This window comes from Mycosarcoma maydis, chromosome 10 (genome assembly GCF_000328475.2).
Source record: "Mycosarcoma maydis chromosome 10, whole genome shotgun sequence".
NCBI classification, from domain to species: Eukaryota; Fungi; Basidiomycota; class Ustilaginomycetes; order Ustilaginales; genus Mycosarcoma; species Mycosarcoma maydis.
In genome coordinates, this window is record NC_026487.1 from 500276 (window position 1) to 520322 (window position 20047).

The window sequence follows — 20047 nt, forward strand, 5'->3', positions numbered from 1 at the left end:
ATGGCATGCAAGAAGCAGCTGAATCGTATTTTTAGTAGTGCCGCTCACTTACCCTAACCATGTCTGGCTTTGCGAAATGCTTTCCTGGCCATCCGAGGTGAGCAGAGAGTGTTGAGAAATGGTGATTGGCTGCTGCGGAGAGCACGTTCCCAGCACTGCATGCCAAGAAAAAGAAGTCCACGTCCATCACAGATCACGAATCGAAAACGCGCCTCTGTTCTTCTTAGCGAGTCAACGACAAGGGCCCAAGCTGTTGCGCACTGACCAGAGCGGCTAGGATTGTGATCATACCGTGAAAGATGCACTCGCTCTCTCTACGTCTGACTCGTATATGATGTGATTGGTCCATGTGAACTTGTGGATTTGTGGTTGACATCTAAACCCAGTTGCGGCCTTGAATGGCTGTACCATAATAGAGCAGAGCGAGGGGCACACGGTCCTACAAATTCCCCGAGCGAGACAGGCAAATTCCTGTTGACATGTGATGCTTTCTTTTTCGAATCGCGAATCACGAATAATAATCTGATAAGTTACCGCTGCGATGGCCTCTCTGCTGATTTCAAACAATCGTGAATCACAGAATTTTCAGTGACGGGCGTGGGCACCAGTCACGAGTGGCTGTGTAAAAAGTTCAGGACAGCGAGCTGCTCAGCGCGCCAGTCACGAGCCAAGAAGAGCAACCGCACAGACGCACATTCGTGATTTTTCAGACACGCTCACGACACACACCTGTCATGACCATGTGCGACAAACTGCGCAATTCAACACGATTAATAATCGAAAACGTTATTATTATAATATTATTAATAAATAATATAACCCCACGCCTTTCGTGTCTGGTGTCTGGCTACGATTGCCCTCGAACCGTGCATGTTCCTGTTGGCTTCCACTCACAACTCTTGCTCTTCACTCCATCTTCTTTTCCACTCCGTCCCGCCTTTTCACCCCGTCATTGACTGTTGTGAGGCAAGGACAGTCATGTCGCACATCATCTCATCCGCCATGTCGGTGGCTCAGCAGAAGCTTGGTACCGCCTCGTCCAACAACGAAGCATCCGACCACCAGCCGGGCCTTTCCCCCCCACTTTCGCCCGTTGACGATCAGGATATTGAGCTCACAGCTCCTACTCCAGCCGCTGCTCGCGCTTCTACACGTCGTCCAGCCACAGCGCCTTCTTCGCCTTTGCCTCCTCATCTTCAGACGTACAAAAACAACCTCGGCAACGACATTACCATCGACGTCAACATTGGACCTAGCACATCATCCGCCTACGCTCGAGCGCAGGGCAGCACTGCTTTCCACCACGCCCACAAGTACCATGGCCACTCTTCTTCTCCCTCGCCTGCACCGGCTGCTGAGGCACATCTGGATGCACCTGCTGAGGGCGTCACCGACGCCGGATCGTCTCGCTCGCATGCCGGCTCGTTGGGCTATGGTGGCCCAGTACCGGCCACCCCTGGAACGGAGGATACAGACCCGCTCTTGCTTCGATCGCGCGTCGTCGAAGAGTCCGAGGTCCGTCGTCGACACTCGGGCAAGGGCAAGAACAAGCGCAGCGAGCGCCAGATTCGTGACTTTTATGAAGCGCAAAACGAGCACATCGAACGTCTTCTCAAACCCATCTCTGCACATGCAGACGAGGACAAGCAAGGTCGCGAGTCGTCGGCACTCAAAGTCAAAATCGCCGTCTATGCATCAATCGGTGCCAACTTTGTGCTTGCTGCACTTCAACTCTACGCTGCTGTCAGTTCACTCTCGCTCTCGCTGTTTGCCACTGCTGCCGACTCGGTATTCGACCCCTTCGCCAATCTTGTGCTCAACTGGCTGCACCGCAAGAGCGAGAAGGTAGACGAACGCAAATGGCCCATCGGAGGATCACGTTTCGAGCCTATCGGTAACATCACCTACGCTGCGCTGATGGGCATGGTCTCGGCAATCCTCGTGGTCGAATCCATCAAGGAGCTGGCCAGAGGCGATAGCGACAAAAAGCTTCACATTGCATCACTCATCGCTGTCGGTATTGCTTTTGTCACCAAAGCGTTGCTTGCTATCTACTGCTTTGGACTGCGTAAGTACAGTTCGCAGGTCGAAGTGCTTTACCAAGACCACCGCAACGACCTATTTATCAACGGCTTTGGTATCTTCACCTCGGCTGCTGGTGCCACGATCGCAGGATGGATCGATCCTACCGGTGCGCTCATCATCTCGCTCGCCATCATCACCTCGTGGACACGAACGGCATTCGACGAGTTCAAGACGCTTGCCGGTGCCGCTGCCCCCACCGATTTCTTGCAGCTGGTCACGTACAACGCTGCTCTGTTCAGCGACGAGATTCAGGCGATCGAGAGCGTGAGGGCTTACAGTTCAGGTCCGAGGTACATTGTCGAGATCGACATTGTCATGCATCCCGAGACGCCGCTGTGGAAGAGCCATGACCTGAGTCAGGCACTGCAAGACAATCTGGAATCGCTTCCCATGGTGGAAAGAGCTTTCATCCACGTCGACCACGAGGTGGAACATGCTTTCGAACACCGTAAGTCTGTGTAAATTGGGCTCGAACTGGGTTGTAGACTGCAAAAAGTGAATGCTATGTTTTGAATGCTTCATGGCGTTGCGATGCTTTGCGTGGTATGTGCTAGCTGGCTAGCTGGTGTTTCACGATTGCGATCGAGGAAGACCCATAGAGCAAAATGATGCTTGATTTATACTGAGGTTACCAAGAATGACTCGAGTCTAGGCGGCAAAACAATTCCCGCAAATCGGTGGCTTGGAACTGGCCAACTTGTTTTCGCTCTGGTTCCGCTTGCTGTCTGGCCAATTCCCTCAACCTGTTTGGCGCAGCCTTGTCGTCTCTCTTTCTTACGTTGATCGTGTTTGTATGCATCTCTTTCTCTCCCACAACGAGGATGTAGTTGTACCTTGCCAATTGAGCTTTTCTGACCAACTTGCCCAATTTTTCGTTTTGAGGGTTCGACTCGACATCCACAAAGAAGCGCTGGAGGTGGCGTTCGGATGAAGATGAGGGTGGTGCGTCCGGGTGGATGCCTAGAGAGAGAAACTTGTGCAGCTTCTCGACGTACTCTGTCAGGGCCGGATTATTGGTAGTGGCAGGAATGATGATGGCCTGTCGCGGAGAAAGCCAGAATGGCCACCAGCCAGCGGTCTGTTCGATTAGGATGGCCATGAACCTCTCGACGCTTCCCAGAATCGCGCGGTGTATCATGACCGGTACACTTCGCTCGTTGGTTTGCTTGGCAGCTGGATCGGCGTAGGAAAGATCGAACCGTCGAGGAAGTTGGAAGTCCAGTTGAATCGTAGCAGTCTGATGCCTTCGTCCTTGACCATCCACCAGATGAATATCGATCTTGGGCCCATAGAACGCCCCATCGCCAGCATTCATCTCCCATTTCCTGCCACTAGCATCCAGCGCTTGCCTCAATCCAGCCTCCGCACGATCCCATTCTTCCACACTACCAATGAAACTTTCGGGGCGTGTGGAAAGCACCAATTCGAAATCGCTAAAGCCGAACGTGTCGTAGGCTGAAGTCAACATGCTCAGCATCGAGTTGATCTCAACAGCCACTTGGTCCGGTCGACAAAAGACGTGTGCATCGTCCTGATGAAACCGACGGACACGAGTAAGGCCGGTCAAAGCACCGGAAGCTTCGTTTCGATGCAAAGGCGAGAACTCGGCGTATCGAATCGGAAGGTCGCGATACGATCGTTCGGACGAGCCAAAGATCAGGCAGTGACCGGGACAATTCATCGGTTTCAAGCCAAAGGATTCGTCTTCTGCATTTGCAGCTGTCGCTTCCGTTGCTGATGTGGGAGGGTGTATCGAGCAGCACGATGTTCGGCGGTCATCGATGCTGCTCGAGAAACGTTCCTTGTATCCTTCAGCAGCAAACATGTCGTCGCGGTAGTTGTCCCAGTGACCGGACCGTTTCCATAGCGAGGTTTTGTAGAGCTGCGGTGATTGGACCTCATCATAGCCGTATACGTCGTACAGATCCCGGACTACTCGCTCGACCTTCCGTGCTAACCGCATACCATGAGGCAGGATGAACGGCGTTCCTGGAGACGACTCGTGTGTGAGAAAGAGGGTCTGCGCTTTCCCTATGGATCGATGGTCGTTGGACGAGCTGCTGGCAGCCGAGTCAGAGGAGGAGGCAAGTGGCGATTTGGCCGCGGAGGAAGAGGAATATCTCCATGACGTCCAACTTCTGCTTTGCGGGCGCTGCACTGGGCAGCTGGCCGATGTAGATGGAACGACACGACTGTGCAATAAAGAACGGAAGAGTGTGTCAACACTGCGACGGCTCATGGTGCTGAGGTTCGGCCGCTTGGGACAGTGTTGTAGTCGTGATCCGGCGCCAAGGAGAAGGTTTGGGCTTCAGCAAGCATTCACGATTCACGATTCATGGTTTTAGAAGAACGTCGCTTCAACTTTTGACCTGACGTGCAACTCACGACTCGTGACTGTGAAACGCGCAAGGTGCAGCGTCCAAAATTATTACAATTGTTACGCAGTCGCTACTAACAAGTTTTGATCAAGTCACGACCAAGCCCGGAAAAGGGGGCGAGGAACACACTCACGACTGATTCACGAGCCAACCGAAGCCCGATCCACGATGGCTTTCGTGCACGCCGAGTGACGTAGTCCGCCGCCAGAGACACCAGAACTTGAAGCATGGCTTTTGAGAGCGAGAAGCTCATGGCTTGCCCTGAAACAGGACCCTGAGCTGATCTCGTAGTGCATGTCGTCGACAAACTTGTGCTACTGATCCTTATCGCTCTACCTGTCTTCTTGCCCACTATCATCAGGTCAAACCATTACGCCATCAGCATAGCCGCATAGCCGTGTCGTCCATTCCCCCGGTGCGAGCCGTGACCTCACTTGCAGCATCCTCGTACAGGCGTCTTTCACTTCCATCATGTATCTCGCTCGAGCTGCGTCTCGTGCACGTTTCGCAGGTGCAAATGCGCCTGCCGCACCACTTTACACTCGATACTGCGCTTCAACAACGCTCGTCGCTAGAGCGAATGCTTCATCTCTCGTTTCAGCTAGGCTTTCTGCACCGATAAGTGCTGCCTCTCTTCCAGTTAGAGGCGCTATTGGACGCATCCACCGAATACCAGCCTCAGCGGTGAACCTTCATCCAGCCAGTCGATGGTCCTCCTCAGCAGCATTGGCTTCCACCTCGCCCGAAGCCGCCAAGGTTGCAGAAGATGCCGAACAAGAGACGGAAAACGACCCTTTCCGAAAGATCGGCTACCTGTACTTCGACACCGTCTTTCCAATTCGACTCGGCTTCTGGGACATTCGGTACATGCTCGCCTCACTCGAGAAGTGTTCCGTGCTCGACCGTGTCAAGGCCAGCTTGCCACCTGATCAGAGCGTCGGTTATGGCTTCAAAGTCATTGGCGCAGAAGAACGCATGAAGGACGGCGGTGCTTTCGTCACCTTCTCTTACCTCGAAGACCCGAACGAGACAAACGAAGAGTCGCTCGACACCATCGAAAAGCGTCTGAAGTCTGGCGTTCGACGAGTCTTTAATCCATCGCTGTTCTTCCTAGGCACACCTGGTGTCCATGTTGTGCGGGGTAAACCCTTCCGCGAGGACATGAACATTTTTCCCGCTACGCGTATCTTTGTCAAGCTCGAAGGCGGAGATGCAAGCGAGGAGCAGCTATGGCAGACCTTGCGTCCCTATGGTCGCATCGTCTCAATTGTCAAAGAAAAACCTTCCGAGGCTTTGATCACTTTTTCCCGTATTCGAGGTGCTACCAGCGCGCGCAATTGTGCTCATGGCTTGGAACTCCCAAACGGTGCCCGCTTTGTCATCACCTTCCGCAGCATGCTCCGCAGCAAACAGGCATGGGACTGGATCTCAAACCATCCGAGGCTTGTGTTTCCGCTCGTCGCCTTCCTCATCGGCGGTATCTCTTACATTGTCTTTGACCCCGTGCGAGAGTTTATGGTCGAGAGCAAGGTACACAATACATTCTCGCTCGAAGAATACCGCGTCTACGCCTGGCTCAAGCAAAACACTGTCGGTCTGTTCACCAACACTGATGGCGATGCAAAGGGAGACGTCGACGACTGGTGGGAGCGCAGACAGTCGGCAGAGACAATTCAAGAATGGATCCGAGAGAAGCCGTCCACCTTTGTAACCATCTCTGGCCCGCGCGGCTCAGGTAAGACGGGATTGGTCAACAGGGTCATCACACGTGACGTCCAGCATCTGGTCATCGACTGCGACGTCATTGCCAAGACGGCCAAGAACGATTCGCTGCTCATCGATGCTCTGGCCAACGAGACCGGATACTGGCCCGTGTTCAGCTGGCTAAGCAGCATCAACAACATGATTGACTTGGCCGCCGTCGGTCTCATCGGGTCCAAAGCCGGGTTCGCTACACCCACAGATGCACAGCTCAAGCAGATCTTGGGTGTTGTGACCAACGCACTCAACCACATCAACGAGCAGACGCAGAAACGCATAGTCAAAGCCGAGAAAGCTCGCCTGGCAGCTGAAAAGAAGCAGAGCGCATCACAGACCCTCTATCCGGCGCCCGGCGTGCCCACTGTGCACAACGGTGCCGTGGGTGAGAAGGAGTCTCTCGGGGAAAAGGCTTCGGAGCTAGCGCAGAACACGATTGAATCGCTCCAACATCTGGTCACCTGCGAGGACGATTCGATCGCCAAGAAGGACAAAAACACAACGTTCGTTTCGCCTGTGGTCGTCATCAAGCAGTTCCACCACAAAGGCATCAAACAGGCTATTTTGCATCAAGTGCTTGCCGAGTGGGCGGCTGAGCTGGTGACCAACGGCATCGCCCATGTTGTTTTCGTATCGGACAATCCGGTGGGCATGGGCAAAGAGCTCGCCAAAGCGCTGCCCAATGTTCCTTTCCAGGGTATCGCGCTCGCCGATGCGGAAGAGGACAAGGCGCAAAGCTACGTGTACAACAAGCTCAAGGAGATGGGACGCTTGCCAGCGCTCGGTGGGGCAGCGCCCAGCTGGCATCCTGCCTACGAATCCAACGCCACTCGTGCCCAAGCTACCGCAGCCGAGTTTGCCGCCGCGAATGCCGACTACACGACCAACGGTAGTGCAGCTGCATCCTCTGAACCACAATACGCCCCGACTTTGGATGACGAGACAGCCTCGTGGGTAGACAAGCTCGGTGGAAGACTCACCGATCTCGAAACGCTGGTGCAAAAAGTATCGTTGGGTCAGACGGTCGAATCGGCGGTACAAGATATCATCTCCCGAAGCGTTGTCGAATTGCGCAAGAATGCCTTTGGCGACGACTCGGGTGAAGCATCTTCGCTTCCGTGGACGCGCTCTCAAGCGTGGACGATTGTTAACAAGCTTGCCAAGACAGGCGAGGTCTCTTACTACGGTCTGCTGCACAACGAGTTCAAGGGCAACGAAACAGCAATCAAATCGCTCGAGCAAGCCGAGATCATTTCGGTGCGACATCACGATGGCCGACCGTCTGCGATCCGTGCCGGTCGACCCGTGATGCAGGAAGCCATTAAACGACTTGTTTCGGACCGTGTATTCAACGATACGCAGACGCTACTAGCTAACACGGGAGCCATCGAGTCGGCCGAAAAATCTCTGCGAACAATCGAAGCCGAAATCGCTGACATTAGTAAAATGATCCAAGGCTCGCCGTTCAAAGTGACCTCTGGAGCTGGATCTACTTCAGGAGCCGTCCTTCCGCCGCCGGCTGACGACAAAAAGGAAAGCGCAAGCGGCGGATTGCTCGGCATCTTTGGCGGTGGAAGCGCTGGAGTGGCGCCAATCAGCACGAGCGAAGCCGCCAAAGCAAGGACCGAATTTTTGATGTACAAGATGGCAGAGCTACAGACCAAGATCTCGAAGTTGGACGCGCAGAACACGAGTATCAAGGCTAGGTTGGCAAGCCATATGGATTAGACAGAAAAATGGAGTGCCATTGTCGAGGTTCAGCATGGATATGTACCACTATTCAAGTCTATATTTCGGCGTGCGATGTGTGCAACCGTGGATGAATGGTGGCTGACGTCGATGCTGAAACAAACCACGAACCGTGAGGAAGCGTCCAGGGGGTCGTGTTGTGTACATTCACGATTGCAAAACAAGTTTTTCTTGCGTGACTCAGAGAGTGAGGCGTGAGGCCACAGGCAGACGATCTGCCAAGTAGACCGTGTACAGAAGGTCGCAGATGGTGTGCCTGTTGAACGGCAGACAGGCCAGCTGGATCACGCCGGGAATCAGGCTGCATCGTTGAGGCAGAAGACAACGTAGGAGACAGGAAGCGAGGCTCTCACGCAATGGGGGTTCAGGATTCTTCGGTCTACAACCACCCGGCGTTCACCTTGTCGATATGGTGATCTGCCGCTGCTCAACCTGCACGGCGACTGGCGGTCAAGACGGTCTTGCCATCAACAGCTCGACGGTCCGAAACCATGGATCAAACCCTGACGCCCCCTCTGGATCTCCTAGCTAGCAAGCTTAACCACAGAGGAAAAGACATCTTGACCAACCCGACAACTCACAGCTCCACGACAGCATCCTGGCCAGCCGTGGCTTAGATTCTAGTCCTTCGCTCCCTCCTGCTCCTCGCAGTGGCAATGCAACCGAGTCTTTAGCCCCTTCTTCGGTAGGAACCGCTCCTCTGTCAGTGCCTGAGACCAGTTTTACGTGGAACTGCTTTGGATTGGTCAGAATGGAGGAGCAGAGGGTAACGGCAGTACAGATTCTGTGGCTCTTTGAAAAGGGATTGCAATTCAACGCACCTCGAACCGCGGCGGTCTCAGAGAGGTTTATGCACAATCGCAAGCTCAAGATGCTCTCGAGGCAGGAAGCGTTCGGCTATCAAGTACCTTGTGGCGAATCGTTGGACGAGATGGACATTCATTCGTGATTTCGCTCGTGAATCTCTGGCCGCATCTCGCCAGTCTGGAGCATCATGACTCGTCACTCACGACTAACTTGACCAACTCACGACTCGTGAGCTGTTCAGTTGTCTCTTTCTTTCTCAAACTTGCGCAGTTTTGCCTTGTCGCCAATCACGAATCCGCCTTCTGCCTGTGAGTCGCATGCCCACCTGACGACAGCTTTCGTGCGCTTAACCTTTAACTGTGCTGAATGGATGACTGATGTTCTTCCACGGCGAAACCACGAATTGTGCCGATCGCGTGTGTGGAGGCTGTAAAGAATAACTTATAACATTTCAAAACAGGTTAGCGTGAGTAATAGCTTTTTGGGGTGGCTGATTCATCGTTTCTTCTGACAGCCGCAATCGCCGCAATTGTGAATCACGAATCAACGTCAATGGCGTAGTATGAAGTCACATCAAGTCACACTAGCCGCGAGGCCGCGAGGCCGTGAGCTGGATACCCTGCTGACCCCCACGCTCGAATGATGGTATGATGGAACGATCAGTACTTCGCTTGCGTCAGCTTTGCACCTTGCGAGTCACTGCACAGCTATCGTAGCAGTTGGAAACATGAACATGGGCATCCGCTCGCAACTTCTGACAAGCGCCGGAGCCGCTTGGCTAACGCTCGGCATTGCTGGAAGACCAGTATATATAGCTATCGAGCCATGGTCGAAGAACAACACCTGCTTCATCCAAAAGAATCTTGACATACACTTGTTGCTGACACTTCAGCAATATCAATTCTCCCTTGAAGATATCCAAAATGACTCGCGCTGAAGTCGCTCCCCACTCTGTCGTATGTTGCACCTCCCATGTCCGTTGCTATACACTCTCCGTCACGTTACACCTGACTGACTCTGTTCCCCATTTTCTTGTGTGGTTTTGTACCACAGGCTGAACTGCAGCGCGACCGACAATCACATTCTCTTCCTGGCTCCTCTGCAGGTCCCAATAAAGGCGGCGCACGAGCTCTCGATGGCGCCGCCGCCCTCGGCTCCGAGATCGGCGCTGAGCGAGACGCTCGCCGAGAGATCGCCCAAGCTCAACGTGAAGGTGACAATATCTCCGGACCCACCAACCCCAACGCCTCGGCCGCCAGCCTAGGTTTCGGTCAACTCAACGGCGCCGAACAGGGAATCTCCACTCCTGGCCAGGAAAAGCGAGACGCAATGCAGTCGGAGAGGAACCAGGAGTTCAGCCAGGACCAACCCGATCTGCGAAAGCTTGCTGCTAGCAGCGCCGGGTCTGCTGCTCACAACCAGATCGGTGGGGGTGACTTCAAAAGTACGGGTGCGAGACAGCCAGAGGACGTCCTCGAGACGGTCGGCAGGAGTACCGGAACGGAAAGCGGTACAGGTGCAGTAGGTGCAGGCGAGATTGAGGTCGGAAGGGACGCAAGCACCACTCGCACTGCTTAACCGCACATTGACGTCTCCATAACAACGATGCGATCAAGATGTGAACCCGAACGATCTTGACGACATGCACGTGTGGGTCTTGTGAAGTTGTTGAACAGCAGTGTCGAATGTGGATCCTCTTTGAGCGTCTTACCTCGGAGCAGCGGCGAGCTTAGCGTTACGCTTCTTCCTTTTCCCCTGCAAGGCCCCAGCTACACCTCCTCTTGCCATCGTTGGAACACCAGACGACCTCCTCCTACCCGTCACTCTAGACAGGAGTTGCTGGTTCTGTCTCTGAAAGAGCAGCTTTTGACGCTGAATAAAAGCCCATACGCTGAAAATGGCGATGCTTGCGATGAAGGCAATCATTTCAAAGTAATCTCGTGCCTCTTTCTTGGCTGACTTGCCGCATGCTTCGTATCCGAGTCTAATCGTAGAATTCGAGCCGGACTTTGCAGCCTTGGCTTCATCCAGTGCGGCTTGAACGGCTTCCGGGTTATTGCGGTCGGTGACGGGACTGCAGGCGACACGGCGTCGATTGTTGTAAGGTCGACAGTAGGGTAGGTGAATGACATCATCAGGACAAGGTTCGCACTCTCCGATGGGTGCACAGACGTGCACTGTAGAATTGCTCGACCCTGAGACAGACGAGTTTGTCGACGTCGCACCGCTGGAAGAGGATTGACCTGCTTGAGCTTTCCTGAAGGATGACCAGAGCGGCCATTCTCCCTCGTATCCTTTTACTTTGGAGCCTTGATTCTTGCCGTCGCCAAGCACGAATTTGGCTCCAGGAAGCTCGCTATCAGGTTTCCATGAGCGACGATCCACTGGTATGGAAGAGGAGGTTGCATCAGCAGTAGTGGAGGCGAGTGAGCCGATGAAGAAAAGCGATAGCGTAAGAGCTAATTTGGACGGCTTCCGATACGATGCGCGCTTCATGTCGCTGCAGTGGTGGTCGTGGGTGTTGGTGGTGCTGATGATGGAAACGACGACATGACAGGGTCCAGCATACGAGCGCTTTTTCAAGGTGCGAAATTCGCGAGATATTAAACACGAAAGAACACGGGACGTGGAACACGCAAAGGCTCGTGCGTTGTCTTTGATTGTCTTTGTCAATCGTGAATCACGAATACATCCCAGACCTTCACCCTCCGGCGCCCTCTCTCTGTAACACCGACGTCCTCTTTCCATCAGAATGATCTGCTAAATGTATCGGACAGCCCGCTAGACCGTCAAACGCCTTTAAAGCAAGTGTCTCTTTTGCAGCGCACGGCAACTCGCGCGGCATGTCGGCTACTGCGTCGTCTCATTTGAGCACCAAAGGCCCTTCTACCAGCAAAGATGCCGAGTCCTCCAACAAAGTATCCAAGCGACGCAATTCGACCAGCAACTCGCGATCGCGAGAGCCGACACGTCAAGAGTCATTTGGCGGCGCAGTCATCCGTGCCCTCTTCGGCACGCTAGCCTTCCTCTTCAAACGCCCCGTACGACTCTTCCGGCCCGTCAAATTATCATCATGGACCATCTTGGAAGCCATGGCAAAACGAGAGGGTCGCTCTCTGAGCCTTCGCTATCTGCGCACACTGCTACGAAGGGAGAACTCCAACTTTCTACCGCACCTGCTGCTCCCTCCTCTCCTCTTCAACACGGCAATTGGCTTCACCCTCTTCGAGGCGTACAGCATCACCGAGAGTCGGCTTTTGTCCAAGTCCAAAGCGAAGAAACTGGAATCTGGGGAAATCTCAGAGGAGCAGCAGCAGGAGCGAAAGCCACAATGGACGCCGCTGTGGATTGTGACAGCTTCAGGTGCGGTAGCTGGCGCAGCTCAATGTTTTCTCTCGGCCCCGTTGGATAATGTGCGCTACATCATTCAGCGCAACGTCAGTGGGCCTGACTCACATCATCGCAGCGCAACAGTGCACCCCATTACCACCATCTCATGGCGAGCCATTCTAAGAGCTGCCATCCTGCCGTTCGCCCCCGCCATTGCGCGTGACAAACTGGTGCAAGATGTGCAGAACGAGACGATCGAACGATCCAAACGCGCTCCCAAGCCAACACTACGAGCTCGACTTATCGCGTTGATCGAGCCAGCCACGACAGCAGCAAACGAAAAGGCAAGTGTTGCGCAAAGATTCACCATGTCGCCCGAAAAGCGGCAAGAATGGGAGAAGCGGCTCAAGAGATGGCGCGGCGGTGTCCACGGATCTGGTTTGGCGCTCTCGCTCATTCGTGACAGTGTTGGGTTCGGTAGTTTCTTTTTCATCTTTGAGGTGTCGAGACGATGCGCCTTTTTCGCTTCAACGTCGGTGGATCGTGTCAGCGCTTGGTTCAACGCGAGAGGGCTGGGTATAGTTCGTCCGCGTGGCACCGCTCAGCAGGATGACAGCACCAACGTTGTCGGCCGGCGCAAAGCTGACGATCAAAATGACGGTGAAGGAGAGATGCATATCGAAGACGCAGGCAGAGTTGGGCATTGGATTCGACAAGGGCAAAGGTCGGTTACTGATGCCGATGTTAGCTACGACCAGTCACGTACAGTACAAGGACGTGTGGTTGCTGTCATCATCCTACTTGTAGGAGGCGCTGTCGGTGCCTTTTCCTATGAGCTAGTCGGTCGTCCTTTCGAGCTGATGCGCGTCGTCATCTGGGAAGGCAGGAAACAGTGGGAACGAGGTCAGCGCGAGCCAGGCTATCGTCCCACTTCGGCTTCCTCAAGATCGAAAAAGACAGCCACGGAATCTGCAGATGGAACGACTGGCTTGAGCACCGTAGGAAGATCGGCAGTCAGGGGTGCAAGAGCGAATGCACAAGCCAGAGCGATCGAGTTGGGTTCAAGAGCCTTCCGACGCCGACCCGACTTTTTTGTTTTGCGCGCCCAGAATACCTCGGGCAGCACAATGTCGAGGCTCTTTGAGAGGGCCATGATCCCTCGCTCGCCTCATCCTCTGCGTCGCGTTGCTTCCAACACGTGGCAATCGCCAGGAGTGAATGAAACGGCCACGCCGATGCTCACCAGCTCGCACGCGTTGTTGAAGCGCAAGTCGCAGAAACTGGCGTCGTCTCCGCCAAACAGCTCGGACTCATCATCAAAATCAAGCCCGCGGCCAACTCGCTCTGCCCTTGCATTCAAAGGAAGGATTGGATGTCCATCTCCCACGCTCGCGACCCGACCGGGCTTTCTCACCCTTCTCATCGAGCACGCAAAATCAACCGCTAAGCTCGATCGGCTCCACTCGGGTGGCTTGGACCCATCCAAAGCATCGATCCCGCTCTTGCTGCTGCATACTTACTTCATTGCACCTTTTTTGCCAGAGATCCCTAGGCCGGTGCTTGACAACCAAATCGTTCGAACCGTCGCTGGCGTGGATAAGCATCTTCGACCTTCTTCCGCATCTTTGCCTTGCTCCTCGCCCGCCTCGAGTCTGACGAACAAGGTGAGCACAGTAGCACAGCGAACGCTGCTCATGTCGCTTGCCTCTCGCAGACGCGCTGCCGACTCACCAGAGTCCAAACTTAAGCGAAACTGGATCAAGAACAATCCCGTCAATATCAGTCTCGCTTCTTCCACCGCCAACGGCAAGCAGATTAAGGGGCACAGCACTGCAAACTTGATGAGAAGAGATGGACGATTTAGCGCAAGCGACAAGAGCACCGTGCTGAAAGGATCTAGACATTGGGCTAGCGGAAGGGTGGCGTGGACGTTGAAAAGGCTGGCTACACCGTATGGTGTTGCATTTTTGGTGTTTGCCTGGCTTGGCGGTGATCTCAACTAGAATAGGACTCTCTCACATTCGTGATATGCAAACGTGTGCTCACGACTATACATGAAGACACACAGGCACATCATTTAGAACCCACACATCAGCATCATTCACTTTTATCATTGCAACATGGACTCCCATGTGTGTGATGACGATTTGATGTGCAAAGATCAATACAGTTGAGGCCTTCAAGTTTCGTACGAGGCGACTTGTGGGGAATCCATTGCGAGAGTGCGAGTCTAGGGACTGAAGACAGTATATTCATGCGAGGTGTCAAGCGGCTTCCCCCTGAAGAAAGCAGTGTATGATGAAAGGGAAGTGTGCATGAGAAGGTCTCGCTATGTGAGACAGCTGTCACCATTCGTGATTGGGTTCGACGTTCCCTTTTATTCGTGATTCTCGTGTCTCTTACTTGGGAAAAGAACCCTCTACTCACGACTCTTCTGAGTTGAGTGAAATCTCCTCTACGCAATCGTGGGTCGAAACCCGGAATCCACACAGTACAGTAGAGTCTGGGACACGTACGACTGGACTTGTGGACATGAGACATCAGACGCGAGACACGAGACACGAGACACGAGACATGAGGACGGAGACGGGAGACGTGAGACACGCACGACGTGGGAATAATTCGGTAATGTTACACCGGAGCTCAACATTGCCTCCACAAATCACGAATCGTGAATCACTCACGACTCATTACTTGAGTTACTCGACGCAGCGCTGAGGTTGCACAGATCATCATCTTTGCGCTAAATCACGCACTTTTCGCATGTAATCCCACGACATCCACCTCTCAGCACCATTGTCAGTCGTCTCATCACATCCTATCGCCGAAAGAAGAACCATAGAGGCGTGGCTGACCAAGGGGTGTTCGAGCATCTTCAACGATACCGCCATGCCCCACCAAGCGGGCACTACCGATGGCGAGATCGGCACGGCGGCGGCAGCAGCCGCGGCGACAGCAGCAGCTGGCCCAGCATGGCGACAGTTCTCCTTTTTCGAGTCATCTCCAGTGCGAGATCTCGACGACTTTTCAAAAGCACCGTCTGCACTTCGACATCCGAACGAAGTGGCGGCGGTTTGCCAGTGTCCCGTTCGACCCCCAGCGTCCGTTCTGATCAGTAGTACAGACCCAAATCCATCATCGACGGCAGTGGTGTCCACCTCTGTTCACTTCGGCGCTGACCCATCGCAATCAGCAGAAGACACCACAAAATCACCAAAGGCTGAACGGAAGCAACCGTGTACGCTCGTCGGCACCATACAAGGGAGGATCAAGGTGCTAGACCCAGAAACGTTCCAGGAACTGTCGACGTGGGATGCCTTTTCTTCAGCGGGCGTGGCAGGTCGAGTGACACATCTGTCTTGCGATACTCGTGGCAGAGTTGTCTCTCTGGGCGAAGAAGAAAGCTCCCGCTTTCCCATCTTGAGGATCTGGGATCTTCGCAGTGGACGTACTCCCTCGAATCAAACCGCCGCAGGAGCCGAGTCGAACGACGCTTCGGCAACTACCCAAAAGGTCGCTTGGATGCCGCGCCTGCTAGCCGAAGGGAAAGTGCAGCACGGTAGTCGACCTCATCCCATTGCAGCTGTCACGCATACGCCTTCGCTCTCCTACCTCTCAGTCGCACTGGCTGATGGAACGGTGCTGCTGATCCGTGGACTCGAATCTGCGCTGATGTCGGCCGCGAGCAATGCCGGAATTGCATCGGCAATGTCCTTGACGAGACCGACACCCGCGATTGCGCTGCCCAAATTCAAGGTTGTATTTCAACCTACAAGCTCAGACTCTGGTGCGCACGAGCCCGTCACGGCACTCGGCTTTTCAGAGGCTGCTGCGCCCATCACGGTTCATACCACAGCAGCAAGCAAGAAAGACAACAGTGGGGGCCCATCCTACGAGCCTAGAGTGATGCACAGCTCCAGAGGTCGCAAAGGTGCAGCTAGTCGCTCTAGAGATCCGCGCAACGCCTCCAATGCGAATTCAGCTGCTACGACGCAGCCAGAGACTACGGTATTGCCATCAGCAGTCCACCTTTTCATCGTCACTCTCTCGCGCGTACTTCGCTACGTCGTTGCTGGCAAAGGCGCAGGTGGAAGCCCTGCTGTGCTTGATGACGTTGGAGGAGCACTTGGATGTGCAGCCGTCATCCCACCTCGTTCTTCTCCAGCCACGCCTGGCGCAAATGCGAGCGGCTTACAGCTGTCCGAGACCCAGAGCAACATGGGCTCTGCAGGAAAAATGGTCATCGCCCGCAACGAAGCCATCTACGTGATCGGTCAAGAAGGACGAGAGGCGTGCTTTGCCTACGAAGGTCCGAAATCTTCCATCCACCTTTCGGCATCGCAGGTCATCATTGTCTCTCCACCTTACACACCCTCCACCTCTGCTTCGTCGTCATCTGCTCGCAATTTGATCGGCAACCGCGATTCGCCTCTGACGACGCCGACATCGCGCAAAGGTTCGATGATCCCCGCCGAGATTGCCAAGGTTACGATCTTTGACCTGGACAACAAGCTGGTAGCGTTTACTGGCACGTTTGAGACTGGGATTCGTGAGGCGTGGGTCGGTTCGGCAGGCGAGGTGCTCATCCTAGCTGACACCGGCGAGTTGACGAGGCTCGACGAAAAACCACTGCGAGCGAAGCTGGATGTGCTGTATCGCAAAAGTCTATTCCTTCTGGCTGTCAACCTGGCCCGTTCGCATATGCAGTCTGCAGCCAATCAGGATGTGTTCGCTCGAACCGAAGCACTGATGGGTGACATTTATCAACGATATGGAGATCATCTCTACAACAAAGGCGACTATGATGGCGCCATGGCGCAGTACGTCAAGACCATCGGACATACCCAACCCTCGTTCGTCATTCGCAGATTTCTCGACGCTCAGCGAATCACTAACCTGACCACCTACCTGCAAGAGCTTCACACGCAAAATCTGGCCAGCTCAGATCACACAACACTGCTTCTCAACTGTTACACCAAGCTGAAGGACGTTGCTTCGCTCGACAAATTCATCAAGCGGCCACATGTCAGGCCATCTTCGGCAGCTGCTGCTGCCGATGAAGATGGTGTAGACGGCGAAGGCGCTGCCGAGGACCGGGACGAGCTTCCGTTCGATTTGGAGACAGCAATGCGTGTCTGTCGTCAAGCTGGATATTTTGGACACGCAGCTTATCTGGCTAAGCGGTACGGCGAGCATCGGGAATACCTGCGAATTCAGATCGAGGATGCAAAGGATTACAGTGACGCTCTGCTGTACGTACGCGGCTTGGAGGCGGAAGATGCGATTGCAAGCATGGTACAGTATGCCAAGACGCTGCTGGGAGAGTTGCCGGATGAAACCACTGAACTGCTGATTGAGTTGTGCTCTGGTGCATTCCGGCCTGATCCGGACGCAGCTCAGAAAGCCCAGCGGGCGCAGCACGAGGAGAGCGAGGCCAAGGAGCAACCGACCAAATCGGCCGCTGCGGCGTACCTCAGCTATCTGCAAGTTGGCGGGTTTGGCAAGACAAACAATTCTGCCGACGCTACAACTGCTGGTAGTGCAGCTGGAGCGAGCTCGCGCGCTGGAACAGGCAGCAACACGCCCGCGCGACGCAACTCGACTGCTCTCGTTGAGCCGTATACGGTTGGCGGCGAGGGAAGCGGCAAAAATGCGACGCGTCCATCTAGCACTGTCAAAATCACGGGCGAGGTCGATGCCGATGCCTCTTCGGGTGACGCAGCAGATGCAAGCGGAGTTTCTGGTGTAAATACAGAGCAGGATAAGATGGACGCATATCCGGTGCCATCCCCGCGAACCTATTTTGCGCACTTTATCCAGCATCGTCAACACTTCACGCGCTTCCTTGAGGTGGTTGCTCTCGCGCGATGGGGTCAAGTTGTCAATATGGATGGCGAGCTGCCGGCCGACCATACTCTTTCACCGGTGCAGGCGAAGAATGCACCGGCGTACAGCGAAAAGGCGGGCGGCGAAGAGTACATGGATGACGTTGAACGTGCGCTTCGCGAGCTCGGCTTGGACAGCAATGATGAAGACGCGTACGAAAATCAAGAGTTGTTGGATCAGAAATCGATCTGGAATACGTTACTCGAGCTCTACCTTTCATCTTGCTCGCCATCGGGATCGCAGCGACAGCGAGCGCTTCGGTTGCTGCAACAACACTCGACACTGCCGTATGACATGAGCCACGCAGTCATGCTCTGTTCGATGGAAAACTTTGACGATGGACTGATCCTGCTGTATGAACGAATGGGCATGTACGAAGAAGTGGTACGACTACACATGGACTCGGCGCTTGTCGAAGAAGAGGATGCGTCCGGTAGCAGCAGTGGGAAAGTGATCGCAGCACTTGCTCGGTATGGATCGTTACAACCGGAGCTGTACGATCTGGTGCTGCGATTCCTGGTCTCATCGCCGATTCTGCTTTCGCGACACACGTCGGATCTGTTGTCAATCCTGAACGTGATTCGCGAGAAATCGCTCATGTCGACGCTGGAGATCGTGCAGACACTCTCCTCTACGCCACACACGCAGGTTGGCGTGATTCGAGACTTTATCATCTCATCGATCTCATCCACGCTCACGTCGACCAGCCACGACGCTGCAGCGATTGCGGACTACAAGCAGTCTACCACGGAAACGCTTAGGGAGATCTCGGAACTGACGGATGCTGGTGGAACGCGCGTGTTCCAGATGACGAGGTGTACGGCGTGCGGTGGACAGTTGGATTTACCGAGCGTGCATTTCATGTGCAAGCACAGCTATCACCAGCGGTGTTTGGGAGAGGAAGAGGCGGAGTGTGGCGCGTGCGCGGTGCATCAGCGGCGGGTGAGGGATGCAAGGAGGAGGATGGCCCAAGAGGCGGTGGAGGTGATCGAGAAAGCAAGACACGATGGTCCGACACAGATCAGGCTCCGTGCGGATCACACCGATGCAGAAGCGTTCGATCAGTTGGCTGCGTGGTTCGGCCTGCCTATCATGGGTGTTGCTCATGCGGTTGAGATGTAATCCGAGATGGTTGCCATGCCAGCACAGCACGCATGTGGCAGAGACGGTGCGATTGTCGAGTCGAGAGAGTCACCAGCGAGTGATGTGCATATCGTGCACCATGCACAGTCACGAGTCACGAGTCACGAGTCACGAGTCACGAGTCACGAGTCATGAGTGCACATCGTGCATGGTGCTCGTGTGTGGTGCGTTGTGCGTGGTGAAATCATGATGGTGTTAGGTTGGCGTTCAATGAGTCACGAGTTTCGTGTTTTGTGCGGTGGTGAGAAGCGGGACGCGTGATGAGTCGTGAGTTGGGCCTAGGCTTCGGGCTTGGTTGGGGAAATTTTGGCTTAACGTATGCAGGGTCAAGCGGGATACGTCGAAAACTGCGCCAGACGCGACGGGAGCTGATTGCGCCAAGATAGCGGGCGGCTTGGCTGGGTTTGTCTAGCGTCGGAGGTGGACAGGGCTTCTGTGAGGCAGTTGGGGAGGAGGAGAGGCGAGTACGAGCAAAGGGGGGGTGCAAAAGAGAAAGCAAGCTGAGGGCGCGCACCGGACACGAGCGGGAGCAGGTGCACGTTGTGAGTGGCGTTATCTTATCTCTGGTCTTGTGGCTGAAAAACTGCTTGCTGGGTCTTTGGTACGAGGCTGTGGGGGTCACCTCCATCGCCACCATCATCATCGGATGTGAGCTGTGTTCTGGTACTGGCTGCTGTCGCTCTATCGAGCTGCACATAATTCAACTTGTCAAAGCGTGTCAACTCGCTTTGGTTCGCAGCTCAACTCGTAACTCACGACATGCTCGGTGGCACTCGGAACGAGATGATGGATTCAACGAGCTGCACCGCTCCACCGCCATACATGCGATGGAGCCAAGCGACCAGTCTCACGATACCCCAGCTTCCGCTTCGCCTCACTCACCGAGTTCGATCGGCACGCCTCTCCCCTCG

General features: G+C 54.5%; 7 protein-coding genes across 7 annotated transcripts; 5 read left to right on the plus strand and 2 right to left on the minus strand.

Moving 5' to 3' along the window:
• Positions 1-978: 978 nt before the first annotated feature.
• On the plus strand, positions 979-2547 carry UMAG_03814 (uncharacterized protein; the record flags this gene model as incomplete). The annotated part of the gene is made up of 1 exon (XM_011391950.1): positions 979-2547. The coding sequence occupies one exon, from the start codon at positions 979-981 to the stop codon at positions 2545-2547; it is 1569 nt and encodes a 522-aa protein (XP_011390252.1).
• Positions 2548-2713: 166 nt separating this feature from the next.
• On the minus strand, positions 2714-4324 carry UMAG_03815 (putative threonine--tRNA ligase; the record flags this gene model as incomplete). The annotated part of the gene is made up of 1 exon (XM_011391951.1): positions 2714-4324. The coding sequence occupies one exon, from the start codon at positions 4322-4324 to the stop codon at positions 2714-2716; it is 1611 nt and encodes a 536-aa protein (XP_011390253.1).
• Positions 4325-4934: 610 nt separating this feature from the next.
• Positions 4935-7949, plus strand: UMAG_03816 (uncharacterized protein; the record flags this gene model as incomplete). Its single annotated transcript, XM_011391952.1, has 1 exon — positions 4935-7949. One exon carries the CDS (start codon positions 4935-4937, stop codon positions 7947-7949), a length of 3015 nt encoding a protein of 1004 aa, XP_011390254.1.
• Positions 7950-9700: 1751 nt separating this feature from the next.
• Positions 9701-10355, plus strand: UMAG_03817 (uncharacterized protein; the record flags this gene model as incomplete). Its single annotated transcript, XM_011391953.1, has 2 exons — positions 9701-9733; positions 9831-10355. The coding sequence occupies 2 exons, from the start codon at positions 9701-9703 to the stop codon at positions 10353-10355; spliced, it is 558 nt and encodes a 185-aa protein (XP_011390255.1).
• Positions 10356-10484: 129 nt separating this feature from the next.
• Positions 10485-11273, minus strand: UMAG_03818 (uncharacterized protein; the record flags this gene model as incomplete). The annotated part of the gene is made up of 1 exon (XM_011391954.1): positions 10485-11273. One exon carries the CDS (start codon positions 11271-11273, stop codon positions 10485-10487), a length of 789 nt encoding a protein of 262 aa, XP_011390256.1.
• A 347-nt stretch (positions 11274-11620) lies between these two features.
• On the plus strand, positions 11621-14110 carry UMAG_03819 (uncharacterized protein; the record flags this gene model as incomplete). Its single annotated transcript, XM_011391955.1, has 1 exon — positions 11621-14110. One exon carries the CDS (start codon positions 11621-11623, stop codon positions 14108-14110), a length of 2490 nt encoding a protein of 829 aa, XP_011390257.1.
• Positions 14111-14996: 886 nt separating this feature from the next.
• Positions 14997-19115, plus strand: UMAG_03820 (tethering complex subunit PEP5; the record flags this gene model as incomplete). Its single annotated transcript, XM_011391956.1, has 1 exon — positions 14997-19115. One exon carries the CDS (start codon positions 14997-14999, stop codon positions 19113-19115), a length of 4119 nt encoding a protein of 1372 aa, XP_011390258.1.
• Positions 19116-20047: the final 932 nt, after the last annotated feature.